General features: G+C 49.0%; 1 protein-coding gene across 1 annotated transcript; it reads left to right on the plus strand.

Moving 5' to 3' along the window:
- The first annotated feature begins 2719 nt into the window (after positions 1-2719).
- On the plus strand, positions 2720-7382 carry Cldn19 (claudin 19). The gene is made up of 5 exons (XM_031376886.1): positions 2720-3038; positions 4213-4377; positions 4478-4562; positions 6377-6529; positions 7244-7382. Exons 1-5 carry the CDS (start codon positions 2816-2818, stop codon positions 7290-7292), a joined length of 675 nt encoding a protein of 224 aa, XP_031232746.1. The 5' UTR covers positions 2720-2815; the 3' UTR covers positions 7293-7382.
- Positions 7383-20571: the final 13189 nt, after the last annotated feature.

Here is a 20571-nt window from a genome sequence, read left to right on the forward strand (position 1 = left end):
GCCATCAGCTCTGTCTGCATGCCTGAGAATCACTGGGCTGCAGAACCACGGAAAATGGCGGGTTCCCTGGGGTGGAGAAGCTATGCTGGCTGGGCTAGGGAACTTGTAGCTTTAGGAGCAGGTCTTGAATTCCGGATGGCTTTAGAACATTGATACAGGAAGGCTGTTGGCAAAGCAGAGAATGTTCAGATAGACCAGACCCAGATCTCAAATGGCAAAGGAAAAAGCCACCGAAAGAGCTTCAGGGGAAATATAAGAATCATGGGAACTTACGCTGGGCGGTGGTAGGCTAACCCAGCACTCGGGAGGCAGAGGTAGGTAGGTCTCGAGTTCTAGGCCAGCCTGGTCTACAGAGCGAGTTCCAGGACAGCCAGGGCTACACGGAGAAACCCTTGAGAAGAAAACATAATCATGGAGGCTCTGGGTCCTTAGTGTCTAGGGATGCCTTGAATGGAGGGACAGACAGACAGGCTTCCTGCTGCCCCTCAGGCTTCATATCTGGGACACATTAGCTGTGGGGACAGTGACTATCGTACCCTCTACCCCAGTTCTCACATGCCTGGAGACAGGGGTCACAGCTAGTGTTCAGTGTGGCCCCGAGGCTCCGGAACCCGGGATCTGACCAGTGTGTCCAAGGTCAGAATGAAGCCTGGTTCTTCCTCAAGAGAAGGCTTTTGCCAGAGGCCAAAGCCCAGCTTTGGGAGAGAGGGCCTTGTCTGGCCTTTCCAATAGCCTGTGTGAGTTGCTGCTACCAGCGCAGACCCTCTGCTTCCCCTAAGCTTCATGCCGGCTCAGCGAAACAGATCACTTTTTCAGCATGATGAAGATGCTGAACCTCCACAGTTGCCTCATTATAGGGAGCATCTTATGAAGCACTCCCATCCCTGTCCCCACTCCCTCCAAAAGGCAGAAAGGCAAAGACATGGGGAGAGGCCATAGGAACCAGCACCATACACAACCCAGTTACCTGCCTAGGTCTGCCGGAAGGTCTCCCTGAGGCTATCCAAGTCTTACTGCCCCCAGGAATCTTTTGTTTGTATCTCCTGCCTCACTCTGGGCTCTAGTCATCTCCTGTTTCCTTTGGTCCTCTTGTCTTATCATTCATGGCAGGAGAATTGGAAGTCTGAACCATCTTTTCTCTTCTGGACCCCACTGGTATTTTGGGGATTGGCTGGCTACTCTAAGAAGCAGGTTTTGTGTATACAAGAAGTCAGAGGAACCTAGTGTGTGGCACGTCTACCAAACAGCACTCACCCCTTACCCAGCTTCCCCCAGGTCCCCAGAGCTCAGAGCTGGAGCTGCAGGCCATACCAGGGGCCCACGCCCTGAACAGGCACATAGGCTTGCCATTGTCTGAGAGTGCCAGGCACCCACGTGAAGAATGCAAGGCAGCAGGCTGGGGGGTGGGGGGGTTGTCCCTGCAGTGGGGGTGGAAGGTGTGGGGGAGGAAGCTGGCCATGCTGCAGCTCAGGAAAGGCAGTGGGATGGATGCAGGGGATGCAGAGGGGCGGCTGGGAGGCTGGCTGGAGCAGGAACAGGGGTATGACATTCCTCCTGCACCCATGCCAAGCCTGTGGGGCTGAAATGAACGTGAGAGGATTGCTAATGAGACCCAGGGGAGTTAAACATTCCCTGCTCCTGAGGGCTGAGTGAGAAGGGGCAGGCAGGGGTCTAGGAGTAGGGAGCCTGAACCCCAGGAATGTGCAGAGGCCCCTGCCCCCGCCAGGCTGTTCTGGAGCTAGGGGCCAGGGCCTGCTGTCTCAGGTCCCAGCAGGAGCTGCTGAACCAGCCAGCAAAGGGATTAACTGGCTGAGCAGTTCTTCTTCCTTCAAGTCTGGGACAGATGCTGGCACAGGTCTCCCAGCTCCCCATCACGTCTGAGGCTGGCAGGCAGCTACTGCTGGCCCAGTTACTGTGGGTCCCTCTTCTGACTCCTCAGATCCCAGACAGACCCCCACAGCACATCTTCCCTGGTTTGGCCTCCCCTGTTTTGATAGACATGACTTCCAGGTACCCAGGACTCTTCTCCCCGGCAGCTCATATTTAACCAAGTCTCTGCACATCTGGCCTTAGAGCTCTGACCCAAAACTAACTCCAGGTGATCTAGATCAGTGATAGAGTGCTTGCCTAGGATGTACAAAGCCTGGCTTCCATACCCAGCGCGCACACACACACACACACACACACACACACACACACAAACACACACACACACACACACACACACACACATGCTTGCACGCACGCATGCACACGCACTCTCACGCACATGACGGACTCTATAATTTTTCCTGCTATAACTAAAATTTTTTTCTTTCTCTGTCCTCACGTCAGTGGGCAAGAAACCCCTGGTTCAGATCAGGCACCAGAGCAGAGCAAAGCCATCCACTGAGCTGGTGCTTTCGGAAGGGATTAGGAGAATCCTAGGGCCTTGGAATCCCTCCTGAAGGGGCTTCCCTCATTAAAAAGGGGAAGAGTCACTCCTCCTAGCCCCTCCCTTCCTTACTATTGAGACAGGGAGGTCAGGGGTACCCCAACTTGGACTCTAGGTTCCTCCCTCCACTCCCAAGAAACTGGGCAAAAAGGGCTCTGCTGGGACTGGCTGTGGGCGGGTTTTGGCCTTTTCCAGCCCCAAGGCCGCCCCCTGCATTCTGGAATCCAGCAGTCACTGCCTTTGCTGGTCAGCCAGCCATCTGCTCTCCTCCTCTCCTCCTGTGCCACTTAGCTCCCCTTTTCCAGCTTACCATGACCACAATGCTCCTCCAGACCCTGGCCCGTCTCTGAGTCCTGGAACCCTCAGACTCCTACCCGGGCCATGGCCAATTCAGGCCTCCAGCTCCTGGGCTACTTCCTAGCCTTGGGTGGCTGGGTGGGCATCATCGCCAGCACTGCCCTGCCACAGTGGAAGCAGTCCTCCTATGCAGGTGATGCCATCATAACTGCCGTGGGCCTCTACGAAGGGCTGTGGATGTCTTGCGCCTCTCAGAGCACTGGGCAGGTGCAGTGCAAACTCTACGATTCACTCCTGGCCCTGGACGGTAGGACTCCGTTGGGAAGTGGGGAGGCGGCACTGACTGAGCTGGGGAGGTTGTGGGCAAGCTTTCTCACAGCCTGTCCTCAGTGCTGGGCGGCACACTCCAGCCCCTATGGGATTCCCTAACTTCTGTCCTGTGTACAGTGGAGCCAGCCAGGTCTCTAGGCTCTGGGGAGACAGGAGCACAAGAGGCTGGCAGACTGGGCTCCCGGTCCTGACACTCACTAACCTAACCCTTGTGTTCTCCTGTGTAACCAGGCCACTAATACACAGGCCATGGGAGGGCGGACTGAGATGAGGGTCTGGCTCTATAAGCCTGTTAACATTCTCCACTCCTCTTCTCTCCATTTTCCATATTGACAGACATGTTTACACACACACACACACACACACACAGAGCCAAGCATATACACCTCACACAACTGGACAGCACACACATACACACACACAAGCACTAGAACACAACCATGCTCACAAGGGCAAACACACACACACACACACACACACACACACACACACACACACGCACGCACACACACACATGCATGTTCAGACGCCATTATAGCTCTGACCTTGGGGTCATCCCACCTACACTCCAACAGGGCTTGAAGCAGAACTGCCCGCACAGCCAATCCCACTCACACTGGTCCAGGCACATCACTGGCCTGCCTCCCTTAGGGATCCAAGTCTCCTGAGCTGCCTAGAACTGACAAATAGACTCATAAAGAAGGAGGCATACAGCTCCATGGATGATTAACAGGGCTGCCGCTGGGAACTGAGCTGAGTTTAGCTGGTCCTCACGCACTTCCAGCTCTTCCTCTGGTGATCCTGAGTGGCACTCTACCCTGTCACCTGCTGCTTGAGGGTGTACCTGGCCCAAGAGAAAGGAGCAAAAGAACAAATTCAAACTACCCCATCACTCAGCACCATCAGAGGGGCTGGTAAGGGCCGGTGACAAATGGGGTCAGCGCTGACAATGACCTCACTTTGCCCCCTCTCCTCAAATACTCGTGGTCCTCTTCTCACAAGCAGGCAAATGCTCAGGGCTCTTCAGGCTTCTACCCAAGCCCTCCCACACCGGTTTCTTCCCATTTCAGGTCTAACACCTCCATTTTGAACCACCCTTCCCCATCTCCAAGTTCCCCACTCCTACTCTGACCCTTCTTAAACTGCCTCAGGTCATATCCAGTCAGCAAGAGCCCTGATGGTAGTGGCCGTGCTCCTGGGCTTTGTAGCCATGGTGCTCAGTGTTGTGGGCATGAAGTGTACTCGGGTTGGAGACAATAACCCCATTGCCAAGGGCCGTGTGGCCATCTCCGGAGGTGCTCTCTTCCTCTTGGCGGGTGAGTGCCCAGCTTCCTCTCCCCCCTTGACCATGCAACTAGCCCACCTCTTGTGGCTGGCTGGGCTAGACAAAGCTGAGCATTCCTACTTGGTCCTTAGGTCTCTGTACTTTGACTGCTGTCTCATGGTACGCTACCCTGGTGACCCAGGAATTCTTCAACCCCAGCACTCCTGTCAATGCCAGGTGAGTGCTGTAGCTGAGCTTCCTTCCTATCTGTCCTACCCTGCTGCCCCCCCCCCCATCACTTGGAAGAGGAAACAGGGAACAGGCCCCAGCTGGTTTCTAAGAAAGGAGAGCCACGTGAGGTCTAAAGTCTAGCTCCACGTTCTTGCCTGGGTGACCTGGATCACTTGTGACTTAACCTTTTCCTGTCAGAACCAGGTCTCCCGTGGTTGTGAGGACCCAAGAGGTGATGAGGAAAGGGACTTCTCCCAGGGCTCAGCCCATCTGGGTTTGTTTTACTTCCACTGGTGGCAGCAGGCCAAGATGTCTTCCTGGAGGAGGAAGTAGAATTGGGTAGTAGTAGTGGGGCTGGAAACACGAGACTGGAGAAAATAGCTAAGGGAAGGAAGGCCCTCTCTCTGGGTAAGGCTGCAGTTGTCCTCTGCTGTGTGTGGAAGAGCAGGGAGGAGGCCAGTGCAGCCAACTGGGGGCTCTGGCTGAGGGAGGTGGCTTCAGGAGGCAGGCCCTTTGTAAGGCTGAAGCCATGGGTGGGTGGGGAATAAGGTAAGAGATTTCAGAAGGGCCTGAGTCTACCTGGTTTTTCCCTTCCTTTCAGCCCAGGTAGGAGCAAAGAATGATAGCTCCCAGGCCAGATGTCCTGCTGACTCTGGGGTGGAGGGAGATGAGAAATGATGCTTGGGCTGTCCCCATGGCAAGGCTCCATGGAGGAGACAGAGAGGAGAATTCAGACAAGAGAGTTGTACTCTGTCTGGTGGGCAGCCACAGCACCAAGACCTGCCATACCAGGTCTAACCCAAGGAGCCACACTGGGACTAGGACTATCTCTTCAGGACTCTCAGGGCTGTCTGGGCTGGGTCTTGAGAACACAGTTAAGCCTGTCTGCCCTCCAGTACAGATTAAAGGATCCTCTCTCTCTCTCTCTCTCTCTCTCTCTCTCTCTCTCTCTCTCTCTCTCTCTGTGTGTGTGTGTGTGTGTGTGTGGGTGTGTGTGTGTGTGTGGGTGGGTGGGTGTGTATTGTGAAGGGAGCATGTACAGGGATGAAGGGGAACTGCAAGACAAGCTCCTCACTCAGGAAGTTCCATATGAACTGGCCCTGAAGGTAGAGAAAGAGCTGGAAAGGTGTTCTAGGAGAGGAAGACCTGTACCAAGCCTCAGAGGTGGGGAAACCCTGGGAGAGTCAGGCTGGCTGACAAGGATAGGTGTGGAGAGAGCAGGCCCGGCAGAGGGCAGAGGGGCAACTGCCTCCAGAGGGCAGTAAGGAGCAGCCCTGGCTGGATGCTGTTCTGTAGACCAGACTACCACCTGGGGGGTGGGGGTGGGGACGGGGACAGGGAGGAAGGCAGCAGGTTGTTCCACTGTGTCCATCTGGATCTCTGTATCTAAGTTAAGGAAATGAGCTGAACTGCCCACCGAGGTTTGAGCTGTGTGGTGTGGAGTTGTTGATGGGGAGGGACACAGGGTGAGCACTCACCCTAGTGTATTTGGAGAAAAGAGGCTTGTGAGCTTGTGTACTATCCTCTGTGTACCAGGTGCTGGAGGGCTTGGGGGGAGGACTCCCAAGAGGGTTGGAGCCACGCAGGGCTGGGGTATGCAGCCTGCTATGGTCTACTTTTTTTTAAAAAAAGATTTATTTATTATTATACATAAGTACACCGTAGCTGCCTTCAGAGGCACCAGAAGAGGGCACCAAATCGCATTACTGATGGTTGTGAGCCACCATGTGGTTGCTGGGATTTGAACTTAGGACCTTCGGAAGAGCAGTGCTCTTACCCGTGAGCCATCTTCACCAGCCCCTCCTTTCTACTTCTTACAGGTATGAATTTGGCCCAGCTCTGTTCGTTGGCTGGGCCTCTGCTGGCTTGGCCATGCTGGGTGGTTCCTTCCTCTGCTGCACTTGCCCAGAGCCTGAGAGAGCTAACAGCATCCCACAGCCCTATCGCTCTGGACCCTCAACTGCTGCCCGAGAGTACGTCTGAGTCTGCCTACCCTGCCCAGCCCCTTTGTCCAGCAACCCCCTTGCCCAGAACTCGAGCCAGACTAAATAATACCCTGGGCAGGGTAGATGGGCTATGGGTCCCTTGAACTCAAGTCTGGAGCTCCAAACACCTGGTTCTCAACATAGGCTGAGTCCCAGACTCAGACACTCAAAGAGAGATCAGAGGCAAGACCTGGCCTATTCTGTCTACACCCAGAATGAGTACCGGAATTTATACACTAGCTTAGCCATGGGCTCCTTCACTTGCCAAATTGCTGAAGGGCTCGTCTGCCTGATAAAGGCTGGGCCCTGAGGGCCTCCTAACAACAGAAGGATCTCAGCACATAGCACTTGGGCCCAGGCAGCCTTCCATACTCTGTCCGGTTCTCACAGCAAGCACATAGAAGAAGTCCTCCGGGGTAAGGACAGTCTCCACATCAGACCCAAGGACATGGAGCTTCAGAGAGACCCGGAAGCATGGCTCTCCAATCTGTGAGAGCAGGCCTCAGGCTCTGGCAGTCAGTTACCCAACATTGTTTGGATGCCCACACAAGTCACGAGGTCAGAGGTCAGACTGTCGTTCCCACCCCTAGGAAGGGGCCCCAGGCAGGGCTGCCATCAGAATCCTGCTCCTGAACTCCAGCAGCCTGTCTCCCTCAACCTTCGCTCATCCCACTAACCAGCTCTCTCTCTTTTGACTTGCAGGCCTGTTGTTAAGTTGCCTGCCTCGGTCAAGGGCCCCCTGGGTGTGTAAAGGCCAGGGTCCCAGCCAAGCCCTGGCCCCTCCCACCTCTAGACTGTGTGTTTGATATTTTTGGAAAGAAAAGTGAACATTTGGCCCCAAGTGTGACGTCATACTATCTGTTCCCACGCGCCTAGGGTGGGGCCTGGACTAGAGAGGCCAGAGCCAGCTCCTGGGGCTGTTGAGGTGGCTTCCAGGGTACAGGCAGAGCAGGAAGCACTTAGGGTTCCTGCTTTGTATCTCTGCCTGCCCTGCCTTGGAGTCTGGCACCAGAACTTCCATGAGGGAAGATCACAACTATGCCTGGCGGTCACCTAAAGCCTAGTAAGGGAGCAGGACCCCAGGGTGAGGGAGCCCATAGTGTGGAGGCCATAGGTAGAATGTTCTGGGCCTTCCCTGGGAGCCCTCCTGAGGGAAAAGACAGTCTCTGTGAGGTCCAACTCAGGGCTGGGTCACAGCCTAGTGAGGGGATCCTGTAGTAGCTCCCTGTGAGGAAGGGGATGGAAAGGAACATAGATGGCATCAGGATGGACCTGAGCCAACTCCAAAGCCCTCAGCTCAGCTCTTACCCTACTCCTGCAATGACTGTCAATGCTCCCTCATCCTGAAGTGTAGCCAGATGATAGGGCTTCAGGTCTTGAAGTCCAGATAAGACCCACTAGAAAAGGTTAAGCCCTTTGAGGAACTGAGGGAAATCAGTCCAGGTAAGCCAAGGGCCATCAGTGTCCTTCATCCTCAGGACCCCTATCCAGGGAGCGCTGGCCCCTGCTTTCACTCGCAGGCTTCTGCCACCCGACCCTCTCCTGGGACGAGGTGCCCACCACTACCTATCTTCTCTTGCTTCCCGCGTCTTCCTAGCTGGTCAGCTAGTCCTGGCCTTTTCCACTACCAGTCTCCAACCACATTTCCCACCAAGTTACCGAATCTCCAGGAGCCAGCTCGGCTTCTTGCTTCTGTGCAGTCTTGAGGTTCGAAGACCAAAACATCACAGTTCCCAGTGGGGTGGGAGGGAAAAGCAGATGCCCCAGAGTTGCTATGCTCAGGTAATCACATACCTGCTGAACGGCTGCCCTACTGATCTTCCGATTGATGGCAGCTGTCGGCCTCCATGAACACCTCTGATCCTAAATGAGTTTCCCAAGTGAGAACCACAGAAGAGCCCTCTCCTGATGTTTGAAGTTGTCAGGTGATTCTTGGCCTTAGGTGCACACTGGAGTCATTTGGAACTGAATGCCCAGCCTCCCCCCGGACACAATGACTTAGTTGGTCTAGTGGACCCAGGCTTCAGAACTCACACAGCTCCTTCGAAGTGTGTGATTCATAATAGGGGTAACTCCTTGAGGCCCACACTCCTGACCATTCTGAGGGATCTGCAGAGGGTGGAAGAGCCTACCAGAAGAGGGTGGGGGAGAGGCAAGACTAAAAAGGAAGTCCCATCCACCTCCTGCCTTTCCGGAGTCCTGGCCACTGGAGGAGACGCCTATATCCTTCCCATCAATGTCCCTTTGTGCTTAATGACTTTGAATCCTGTCACGAGTAGCCTGACTAACCCAGAGTTTGAAACCTGTGAACTAAGTGTGACACAGACAACCCTTTCCCAGGCCTGGTACTTAGCAGCCCTTGGTATTTGGTTGCGAGGCTGGCAGGAAGCCTCATGATTCCTCTTCAGAGTCTGAGGGCTGGGGGTGATAGAGGCACAATGTGCTGGCTACATCTTGTGGTTGTCAGGAAAGAGAGTTCAGAGCTCCAAGCAAGGGCAGGACCTGACAGTGGGGTGGCATTGTCTGATCCTCTGTGAAAGCTCATTCCACCCATACTGAACACTGGAAGGGCAGACTCACACACCTTTGATGATTTTCACCTTACACCTTGATGAAAGGCACTGGGGGTGGGAAAGAAGAGTGGGGGAGCAACTGAAGGAGTTTAAAGCTAAGAGTTTGGGGAATGGGATCTCCCAGGCATCTCCTGAAGCAACCCCATCCAAACGTCCAGTCTGTTGTTTACTGTTCTAATCTCAAGGCTGAAGGATCCAGGAAAACCCAGGAAGATGGGAAGAGGGTAGCTCAGACTCAAAAGGGAGGCCCTAAAGCTACCACCACAGCTTTTTTAGTCCAAGGAGTGAAATTGGCAAGTTGGACATTTTGATTCCAGAAGGACCATAGCTGTCTTCAGTTTCTGAAGTCCCAGGCCCTGGGGGAACGGCCCAAGCCATAGCCTGGGAAGAAGCTTGACTATCGAGTATGACGTATGGCTGAGAACAATTTCAAGAAGTTATTACTTTTGTTTTTGTTTTGTTTTGCTTTGATCCTTATCTGGCAGAGGTACACCTGAAAGGACAGCTGGATTTGCTTTAACCTCTTAGAGCAGGTTCACGGGCAAGGAGAGCTATGATGTTGGGAATAGCCAGCGTCCGATGGGGTCCACTCTACCCATTTGTATGTTTGCTAATGAAAAAAATAAGAAATAAAAAGTTTGAAAAGACGCCCAGTGTTTGCTGGCTGCATCTGTCATTATCCTTCCTCTGACCAAGGAATACCTTCATGTCTCACAGGACCTCAGACTTCATTGTGCCACCTGGCCTTTTGGCCCCTCACCATTGTGATCCCCACCCAGGTCTAGCAAGCATGACATTTTAATAAGACCTCTATATAGGTGGCAGCACGGTAAAGTCTGAGAAACACCGATGAGCACTCCCATCATGGGGATTTCCTTTGTTTGTTAGGTATAATAAAGGTGGCTTCTTGTTTTATTTTGTTTGCTGTTGTTTTTTCTTTTTTCTTTTCTTTTTTTGTTATTTTATTTTTTTGATTCAGGGTTTCTCTGTGTAGCCCTGGCTGTCCTGGAACTCACTCTGTAGACCAGGCTGGTCTCAAACTCAGAAATTCACCTGTCTCTGCCCCACAAGTGCTGTGATTAAAGGTGTGTGCCACCCACTGCCCGGCTTTTTTTTTTTTTTTTTTGAGACAAGGTTTCACTATGTGGCTCTGGCTAGCCTGGAACTTACACTGTAGACTGAGTTGGCCTCAAACTCAAAATTTACAGCCTCTGCCTCCTGAGCACCCAGCAAATTTAAAAAAAAAAAAAAATTTGCTTTTATTTTTCTTTATGTGCACGTGTCTTCATGGATGTACAGCATGTGAATGCAGGTACCAACAGAGGCTGGAAGAGGGTAGGGCAGTAGAACTGGAGATGTTTGTGAACCAAGTGAAGTAGATGCTAGGAACTGACCCTGGGGTCCCCTGGAAGACACAGCCAGTACTCTTAACCACTGACCCATATTTTTAGCTCGGTCAAATGCTGAGACCGGTTCCAAACACTTGTGATTATTCTGTCTCCACGTCCTGCATACTGGGATTTTAGGCATGCACTACTATGCCTGTTTCATGCAGTGCTAGGGACTAGGGACCTGACTTGGGGCTTTGGGCATGCTGGACAAGCACTAGCCAACTGATCTGCAATTCCAGTTTCTCCACAAGAAATGTCAATACTGTTTTTCCTATTTCTGTGAAGAATGGCTTTGGGATTTTGATGGGGATTGTAATGAGTCTGTTGGTTGCTTTGAACAGGACAGCTATTTTCACACATGCTTCCAATCCATGAGTGCAGGGATATCTCCCTTGTTCTATTGCCTTCAGTTTCTCGCTTGTGTTTTAAAGTTTTTATTGTACTCCTCTTCCAGTTCTTTGGTTAGGGTCTTCAGCCCTCTTCTCTAAGCTATGCTGAGTGGAGCTGCTTCCCCAAGGCCTTTCTTGGTTCCCTTTTATGTATTTATTTGTATGCAGGAAAGCTACAGCTTATTGTTAGTTGACTTAGAATCCTGCTACTTAGCTAACTGTTTATCAGTTCTAAGAGTTTTCTGGGTGGAGTCACTAGTGTCTCTTTGTTTCAACTCAAATGCTACTTCTGTGAAAGCACCCTTCCTACCCCAGGATGAGATGTTAGCTGAGACTGTTGCATTCTGCAAACTCTCAGTGAACTAATTTTACCTTCAGCTGTCAGCCTCTAAACTTGCCTTTAATCCCAGCACTTGGGAGGTAGAGGCATGGGGATTTCTGAGTTCGAGGCCGGCCTGGTCTACAGAGCGAGTTCCAGGACAGCCAGGGCTATACAGAGAAACCCTGTCTCGAAAAACCAAACAACAGCAACAACAAAAAGTTTTAAAAAATAGTACCAGACAACTTCAGAATACATTTTAAAAGTACTATTCAGTTAGAACAATTTTATTTTTCTATATAACAATTGTGTATTACAATTCAAACTCACAGAAGAACTATTAGATATTAAAATACCACATAACCACCTTAAAATATCACCTCTTTACTTTTTTCTTTTTCGTTTTTGTTTTTGTTTTTCAAGATAGGGTTTCTGTGTGGCCCTGGCTGTCCTGGAACTCCCTCTGTAGCCCAGGCTGGCCTCAAACTCAGAAATCCGCCCGCTTCTGCCTCCCAAGTGCTGGAATTAAAGGCATGCACCTCCACCGCCCAGCAATTTTTTTTTTTTTTTAAAGATTTTTATGTGTATGAGTATATGAGTACACTGTAGCTTGTACAGATGGCCGTGAGCCATCATGTGACTGCTGGGAATTGAACTCAGGACCTCTTCTTGCTCCGGCCCTGCTCACTCCGGCGTAATTCACTGTAGCTGTTTTCAGATGCACCAGATCTCATTACAGATGGTTGTGAGTCACCATATGTTTGCTGGGATCCGAACTCAGGACCTTCGGAAGGACAGTCAGTGCTCTTACCCACTGAGCCATCTCGCCAGCCTCACTTTTGCTTTTCTTGAGACAAGGTCTCTCTGGCTTCTCGGAACTATGTGGACCAGGCTGGCCTTGAACTCACAGATCCACTTGCCTTTATCCTGACTGTACCCGGTGTCATTTTCTTGGTAACTGTTCTGAATAGAGTAAAACGGAATCTTGGAAGTAGGTTTACATTTCCTAAGGCTGTCCAAGTACTTATTAGCTGCTTTATTTCTTTTGAGAATAGTTTATACAGTTCATGGCTAATATTGTCAACCCCACAGAATCTAGAATCACTTAGGGGTCAAGTTTCTATTCATGCTTGTAAGGGATCATCTGCATTAGGTAAATCAAGGTAGGAGGACCCACCTTAACTGAGAGCAGCAACATTTTCCTGCCTGTGGTCCTGGACTGAGTAAAAAGGAGAAAATGAGCTCAGCACAAGCATTTTTGAATGTGCACACAGCGTGAGCAGCAAGCCAGCGGGCAGCATACCGTCATGTCTGCTTAGTTACTGCCTCCGGGCTCTGGCCCTAACTTCCTCCACGGAGTGTAAGCTGTAAGGTGATAGAAACCCTTCCCTTCCTAGGCTGGTTTTGGTCAGTGTTTTATCTCAGTATGGGAAAGGAAAGCAAACTAAAGCCCGTCAGCCTGGATAACCCGTAAGTCAGGGGCTTCATGGCAGCAGTTAGGAAAGTAACCTATATGCTTTGTTGGTTTCGCAGCATGTTACAGATGTTATTTCTGTCCTGGGATTTGTGGGCAATGAATGGCATTCCCCAACCCAGAGCCTTTCTCTTCACCCTAGTAGTTCTTTTGTTTGTTTACATCCTCTTCATTTAACATTTTTCTATTATTTATTTTTGCTCTTCTAGACAGGGTGTCTATCTATGTAGCCGTAGCTACCCCAAGAACTCATTTTCTAGACCAGGCTTGCCTCAAACTCAGTGATCTGTCTGACTCTGCCTCCTGCATGCTGGGATTAAAGGCATGCACCACCATTGCCCGGCTCCATTTTCCAGACTTTTAAAATAATTTAAAAATATTCCTTCATAAATCTCTAGGTTTCATTGGAATCGTTAGAAACGTGTTTCAGTTTCTAATTTTATTAATCTGGGTTCTCTTTCACTAATCTTATGTTTTCAATGAACTGTCTTTAATCTGCCCTATTCATTGTTCTAAAGCTTCTATTTCCGTGACTCCTGCCTTATTACCTTTTGCCATCTTCCACTTCCTGGCTGGACTGCTGAGGTTTTTAGAACCATGGGGTTATGGCTAGGCAGAAGGCAGGGCTGGGGACAGGACTAGGTAAGGTTTACCATACCAGCATGAGGCCTGAGTTCAGACTGCCAGCACCTGCAGAAAAGCCAGGTGCAAAGATTCACATCTGGGGTAATGAAGACATTGACATACCATTGCTAGGTTGAGATCTGATTTTTAAAATATTAATGTTGGGGTATATGTACATATTTTTGTTATGTGTGTGTGCAAATGTGTGCTTGTTAGGACCAGAGGCTAACACTGAATACCTGCTCTGCTTCACTTTAGTTTTTGAGACAGGGTCTCTCTCAGACTGGAGCTCACTAACCTGGCTGGATTGGCCAATACACACCAGTGACCTTCCTCCCTGCTCCCCAGATTTGATCACTGCACCAAGCTCTTCTCTCTGCAGGTGCTGGCACTCTGCACTCAGGCTTCACACAACTCTTACAACTGCCTGGCCATGTACCTCTGGCTCTAGCAGGCTGTGCTTTCATTTTATTTCATCTAAGGAATTCTGTTATTTTGGGACAGTGTTCCTATGTAGACCAGGCTGGCCTCCAACTGCCTGCCGTGGCTTCCCAAGTGCTGGATTGAAGGCCTGCACACCATCCCGTCAGTGTCTAGGAGCTATCTTAGGAGGCTGAAGAGATCTCCCAACCACCTATACAATTCCAGCTGTCAGGGTATCTGATAACTCTGGCCTCCATCTGCACACACCCACAACTTAAAGCATAGTCATAATTGGAGGATGGAAAGCACCGGGTGATCTACCAGAGGACCTGGGTTTGATTCCTAGCACCTACACAGCCATTCATAGCCACCTGCATCTCCAGGCTCCAGACACCCTCTTCTGGCCTGTGTACAGTAACACAGTGGTATAAGTAGAACAGCCACCCACATAAAATTAATATACTTTATGTTCAGCCATCTCCCCAGTGCCAGAACTGTAGGCATCCATCACCACACCGGTCTATGCTCAGCCCCTCGTTTCCTCACTCTGTGTCCTTTGGTGGCTGGTACTCTAAGCAATACCTAAAACTCTAAGTCCTCTGGGCACACATGGGTGTTTTGCCTGCATGTGTGTGTGTGTGTGTGTGTGTGTGTGTGTGTGTGCACGCGCATGCACGTACACCTGCTTACATGTGAGAGTACAGACAGTTGTGAGCAGCCATGTAGGTGCTGGGAATTGACCTTGGGTCTTCAGGAAGGTAAAACAATGCCCCTAATCACAGAGCCATCTCTTCACCCCCTGAAGGAGTTTCTAGACTGGATTCATTGGGGTGAAAACCCACTGTAGGCTGAGAAGACACTCAGTGGTCACGAGCACAAGCTCTATAAGCATCAGTTTAAATCCCAACACTTGTGTTAAAGGCCAGCATCGCTGCGTGCCTGGGAATCCATCACAGGGAGGTGTGAACGGGCAGATCCTGGGAGCTTCTTGGATAGATAGCCTGCTCCGAGTGATGGAGGCTCTGTCCCAAGGTAGTCGAGGCACACGGCATTATTCTGCTCTGGTCTACACCTGTGGGCCTGGGTATGTGTGACCTCACAAACTTTACATATACATGTATGCCACGCACCCACACCCACAACGAGGGGAAAACCATTCTATGGGCTGGGGTCCCAGTCTGTACTAATTATTCTTCTAATGCTGTTGATAAAACACCTTAGCCATGATAATTTACAAAAATGAGACCATATCCTAATTTTCCCCAAACAGTATGTAAGTATGAGATTATAGGGAACATTGTTCATTCATACCACCATTCTAAAGAGGCAAGCAGAGCATTTATCTGCCTTAGGTTCCTTACTGAGGATATGATGAGAATGGCTGCCTCCAGTTCTGTGCCTTCAAACTGCCAGCCAAAACGGGCCCTAAGGTGCTCCTCTTGTCAGGCATTTTTCCACAGCTGAGAGAATACAAAAGCCCTAGAGAACCACAAGTCTAAGGGAAGTCTGGTAAGGTCACCATGAAATTCTTGGGGCAGGTGCTGCCAGAGACCAAGTCAAGGAAGAAGTCTGCCTTAAAAACACCACCAAGCAGCTATGAGCATGGGCTCACCTAGGTCGCAGGCAAGTGTGGGAAAGCACTTAACTTCCTCCTCTTCAATGATGTTTCCTGTAGTCAAAAGCCCACATGCCACTTTCTCTTGTAAACTAGATCTTTAGTTCATAAGAGAGACAGGATCTCTTTACATACCCTAGCTGATATAGAATTTGATCTGTAGACCACGTGGACTGGCCTGCAACCACAGAAATCAGTCTGGCTCTGCTTCCCAAATGCTAGGACTGATTGGAGTGGGCCACTTCCCCCAGCTCTGCATTGGTCTTTTTTTTTTTTTTGAAGATTTATTTTATGTGTATGAGTACAGTGTAGCTATACAGTGAGCCATCATATGTGTGGCTGCTGTTGAACTCAGGACCTCTGCCAGCCTCACTTGTTGCTCGCTCTGACCCCATTCACTCCGGAGTAATACACTGTAGCTGTCTTCAGATGCACCAGAAGAGGGCATCCGATCTTTTTACGGGTGGTTGTGAGCCACATTGTGGTTGCTGGGATCCGAACTCAGGACCTTCGGAAGAGCAGTCAGTTCCTACCTGCTGAGCCATCTCGCCAGCCCTGCATTGGTCATTTTTATAGCTGTACCTGTTTACAACAGCCTGTATTTACTGAGCCCTAACAAAATTAGGTATCATATTAATTCTAGCAATATTCTTTTACAACTTTAAGTAGCTATAGAAAAGAAAACGTTGGGCAGTGGAAATGCACACCTTTAACCCTGGCACTCAGGACAGAGCCAGGCAGACCTCCGTGGGTTCTAGGTCATCCTGGACTACAAAGCGAATTCTAGGACAGGCAACGCATTTTAGAGAAATCCTGCCTCAAAACAAACAACCCCAGAAATAGGTTTTCCAGTGCTCGACATGGTGGCAGGTAGAATTCTAGTTGGTAAGATAGAGGACTGAAGGTTGAGGCCAGCTCCTGCTATACAGGGTACTCAGTCTCAAAAGTCAAAGGGCTACAGATGTGGCTTGGTGATGGAGACCTTGTTAATGCATTCAAGGCCCTGTTTGGTACCTAGCACCACACACACAGCACATTCGTGGGGATAGTGGCATACAGCTTTAAATCCAGCACTTACAAGGTAGCAGCAGGCAGGTTTGAAGTTAGCCTGATCTACATGAGTTCCAAAAAAAACCAAAAAACAAAACAAAAAAAAAAACAAAAACAAAAAAACAAACAAAAACAAAACAAAACAAAACAAAACAAAAACCAGAAAGTTGAGCTAGAGAGATGCCTCAGCAGTTAAGAGCACACTGACTACTCTTCTAGGGGTCCTGAGTTCAATTCCCAGCAACCGCATGGTGGCTCACAACCATCTGTAATGGGATCCGATGCCCTCTTCTGGTATGTCTGAAGACAGCTGCAGTGTACTCATATATAAAATAAATTTAAACAAAACCAAAAAATTGCCAGGCAGTGGTAGATTGAGTGAAGCTAGCCTGGTCTACAGTGCCAGTCCCAGGGCAGCCAGGGCTACAGAGAAAAATTCTATCTCTAAAAGACAACAAAAGCTAATTTTCTTTCATAAAAAGCCTGGAGGTAGTTTCTAACAGACTTGATCTGAGTTTCTGACCTTTGTCATGGAGTCTTGGGACCCCACCCTCTGAGAGAGGGAGCAGAGGCTTTTATGTGAGCAGTATTTATCTTAGTATCATAATTTTCCATTCCAATGTCTTACTGACCAAGTTTTCTAGGTCACAGGACTAACTGCCTGCAAAGGAATAAAGCAAACTTCTCATGTCTACTGGGTTGTGAGCCATGAGGTCTGCTTCGGGTATTCCATCCAGTTCAGCACTTAATTACCTCGTTTCAGAATTAACATTAAGGAAGTGGCAGAACAGAACTCAGGTTCTTCTGTCACAAAATAAGCCAGAAGGATCCATACTATATATGATATATAAACATCACACTTAGTGCCACTATTCCTTTCCCAATTTAAATCCCACATTAAATCTCACTCCAGTGTATCTAATCCACTTTCGCTTTCAGGAAGCTCTTACTTGGTTAATGTGAAAACTATACCATGCAGTAGGTAAATTGTGTCAGGGTGTCTTCCCCACACCCCATTCAAGTTGAAGCCCCAGCTACCAGTGCAAGAATACTTGGTGATGTTGGGAGGCACATGAGCTTTTGATAATCAAATTCCAAGCCTGACTAGTAGAGTGCTTCAGTTAGCTGTATGCAAGCACAAGACTGAGTGAGATTCAATGCTAAGCACTGTCTCCGGGCCATCCTCAGACAACCCACTTAAATGTTTCAGGTTTCAGTTCCTGACCATTTGCCCCCCCTTCCTCTTCCTTCTAGGCCCGTGGTGAAGCAGTCTTGGCATATGGCTGAGCGAAGAAGCTGTTTTACCTCAAACATACTCCTCTCTGAAGGCATGTCCCCTGGTAAAGAGACCTTCCACCAGGCACTCCTCTTTCCCAATAGTTCTACTGGCAACAGAGCTGTCACTCTGAGCCTTTTGGGTATATTCCAGATCCAAGCCATGGCAGGAAGCCATTTGATTTGGATGAGGTCATAAGGGTGGGGCCCTCAAAGTGGGAGTGGCTCCTCTGCCGGGTGGACAAAGCAGGAAAGGTAACCTTTCTTATGACTGTAAGCCCTATCACAAGACTTATATCACATTGCTCATTTTCCAGCTATGGCCCTCACTTGACCCCACTTCCAAACCTACTCAAGCCTGTTTATTATTGAAAGTAAATAACAGGTTCAATACTTTGTTCTGAACTCAAACAAGCAAACCATAAAACCCCTTGCCCCCTAAGGAACTCAGTCTACCAGGGACAGACAGCATATGGTGATATGCTGTGTTAGGAACAAGAGGAATTTAAGCAGGAACCCAGGAAACAATAAGAACTTGCACATAGGGAGAGGATGCTACATCTAAACACATTAGAAATGTCCTTCCTAAACTCCAGGCTTTTAAGAACCGAGGGAGAATGACATTTGGTTATCTGCAGGAACAATTACAGCCAAGAGGAAACGCCTTGTGGTGGGGATGGTGCCTCACATGTTCCAGGAAAAGGAAACTGGAACAAACAGTAGACACAGGAATGGAGCACATTAAGCCTCCTGTAAGACACTGACAGATTTTAAGTCTCCAGACTAGTTTTGTTTCTTTTTGAGGCAGGGTCTATGTAGCCCAAGCTTATCTAGAGCTATTAAGATCAGTCTGGCCTCATAAGAGACCTTCCTTCCTGCCTGTGTCCTGGGCACACCACCGGAACTTGGTAGGTCTCTTGCATTAATGTGGAAAACATGCAGTAGACAGCTTACACAGGCAGCTCCTCCTCTGTGTGTCAGTAGAGGCCTGGGCTCAGTCTAGGGTAGCTAATATGCTGTTTCAGTTAAAGTCCATGGAACTCACACTAATTGGATATGGAGAAATGTGATAATAATTGGGTCTCCAGTTGGCCGTTTGGGGTTAAGATATCACTGAGAATGGGTTTTGATATCAAGACTTGCAGCCATTTTGAATTTGTGATCTGCCTTGTGGATTGATGTAAGCTTTCACAAGATGTGGTGGCAAATGCTTTTAATCCTTGTTTAAGGGCAGAGGCAGGTAAACCTCAGGCAATTCTTGTCTGGTCTACATAGGTCAGACTATTCTATTCTAACCCATTGATACTGTATAAGCCTAATTACATTTTTGTTGTTTTCCTCTTAAAAGTCAACAGCAGCCTCCTCACTAATAAGCATAGTAATTGTTCCCTTAATTCAAGACAGGCTTTCTGTGTAGTCTTGGCTGTTCTTGAATTCATTTGAAGCTGGCCTCAAAACTCCTAAGAGGTCTGCCTGCCTCTGACCCCCAAATGCTGGCTGGGATTGAAGGTCAGTTGGCACTATGCCCAACCCACAACAACATTCTTAATCTTTGGCTCTGACGGTTAACTTCAGAGTCTGAGTCCCCTTTTGGATTACATATTTTTCTGGTCACCATTTATGTCCTTGGCCTGGACTATCAACTTCAGTAGCAACATGTCTGTGACAGACTTTCATCAGCATTCCAACCTGGATGTATGTTTCCATCACACACCCAAGCTGGTCTCTGACATCTGTCAACCAATCATTTGAAGATTGAGTTGACACCCCTTCCCATGTTGTATTACTTCATTCCAGCACAGCACTGTCTCTCCAAATCCCTTCACCCACTATGTCTACCCCCACTGTTGAAAACATCTAGTTTTATATCCTTTCTTCTGGATTCCTGTCCCAAGTCTCACCTGGACCTCTAGATTTGGTCACTCTAAGACTTAGTATGCAGAACAATCCTATAATAGTAACTTTCTAATTAGATTAGGACTACATTTCCTATTGCCATCATTACCACAGGATCAAGAGGGTGCCTTCTGGCCGCTGAGTTGATCTGCTCTATTGCTTGCTGGCTCGTTTCCTGATACCTCAAGAAATGCTCGCAAGCTTCTACTTGGACTGAAGACATGCAACTCTCCAGGAACCTTCCAGGTTCTTGGCAGGAGGTAGCTTTAAGGACTAAGAAAATACCAGATTCTGTTTCTCAGGTGATTGATTCAGATGTTACTATTTTAATATACAATGACCTGGAAGAGGGTCAATGCATTATTCATTTCATGGTTGTTCTTAGAAAATTCACTAGCATAAACACCTCTACACAATCAACTGTCTATTATTGATACACTCAGACCTGCCAATCTTACCAGGAATTTCTTTCACTATGCTCTTGGCAACAGAATATTTACAGCAGTCACCATACTTGATATGAGCTAACACTAATATTGCCTCTCAGTATGTTTATGTTAATAGGACTGTTGAAGTCCTCCATCAATTCCTATTAGTTTCTATTACTCAGCATTTTTTTCCCCTTTTTGGTTTTTCAAGACAGGGTTTCTCTGTGTAGCCGTAGCCCTGGCTGTCCTCAAACTCAGAAACCTACCTGCCTCTGCTTCCCAAGTGCTGGGATTCCGGCCCAACTCAGCAATTCTTTTATGTAATGCCAGTGCATCCTGGAGCTTCACTAGAGGGAAACATACCTCAGAAAAGCATGACCCTACAAAACTTCTCTACCCCTTCACTTTGCAGGAAGAGACCTTTCCTACTCAAGCTTCACAGCACTCCTGACAGACTCTGATCAGCATAACAAGTGTTCCTGTTCCCTGTCAGCATTACCGGTGTTACCTGTGTTACCTGGCATCCTGAAAGCGGGAGAAGATTTACTGAATTATGACAAAACTAGACAGACA

The sequence above is a fragment of the Mastomys coucha genome, unplaced genomic scaffold (genome assembly GCF_008632895.1).
Source record: "Mastomys coucha isolate ucsf_1 unplaced genomic scaffold, UCSF_Mcou_1 pScaffold18, whole genome shotgun sequence".
NCBI lineage: Eukaryota > Metazoa > Chordata > Mammalia > Rodentia > Muridae > Mastomys > Mastomys coucha.

Bases quoted from the DNA above. Each gene is read 5' to 3' on its own strand.
- Cldn19 (XM_031376886.1), top strand. From the start codon at position 2,816: ATGGCCAATTCAGGCCTCCAGCTCCTGGGCTACTTCCTAGCCTTGGGT. The intron at 4,378-4,477 runs GTGAGTGCCCAG...CTTGGTCCTTAG, and splicing joins TGCTCTCTTCCTCTTGGCGG to GTCTCTGTACTTTGACTGCT. The intron at 4,563-6,376 runs GTGAGTGCTGTA...TACTTCTTACAG, and splicing joins AGCACTCCTGTCAATGCCAG to GTATGAATTTGGCCCAGCTC.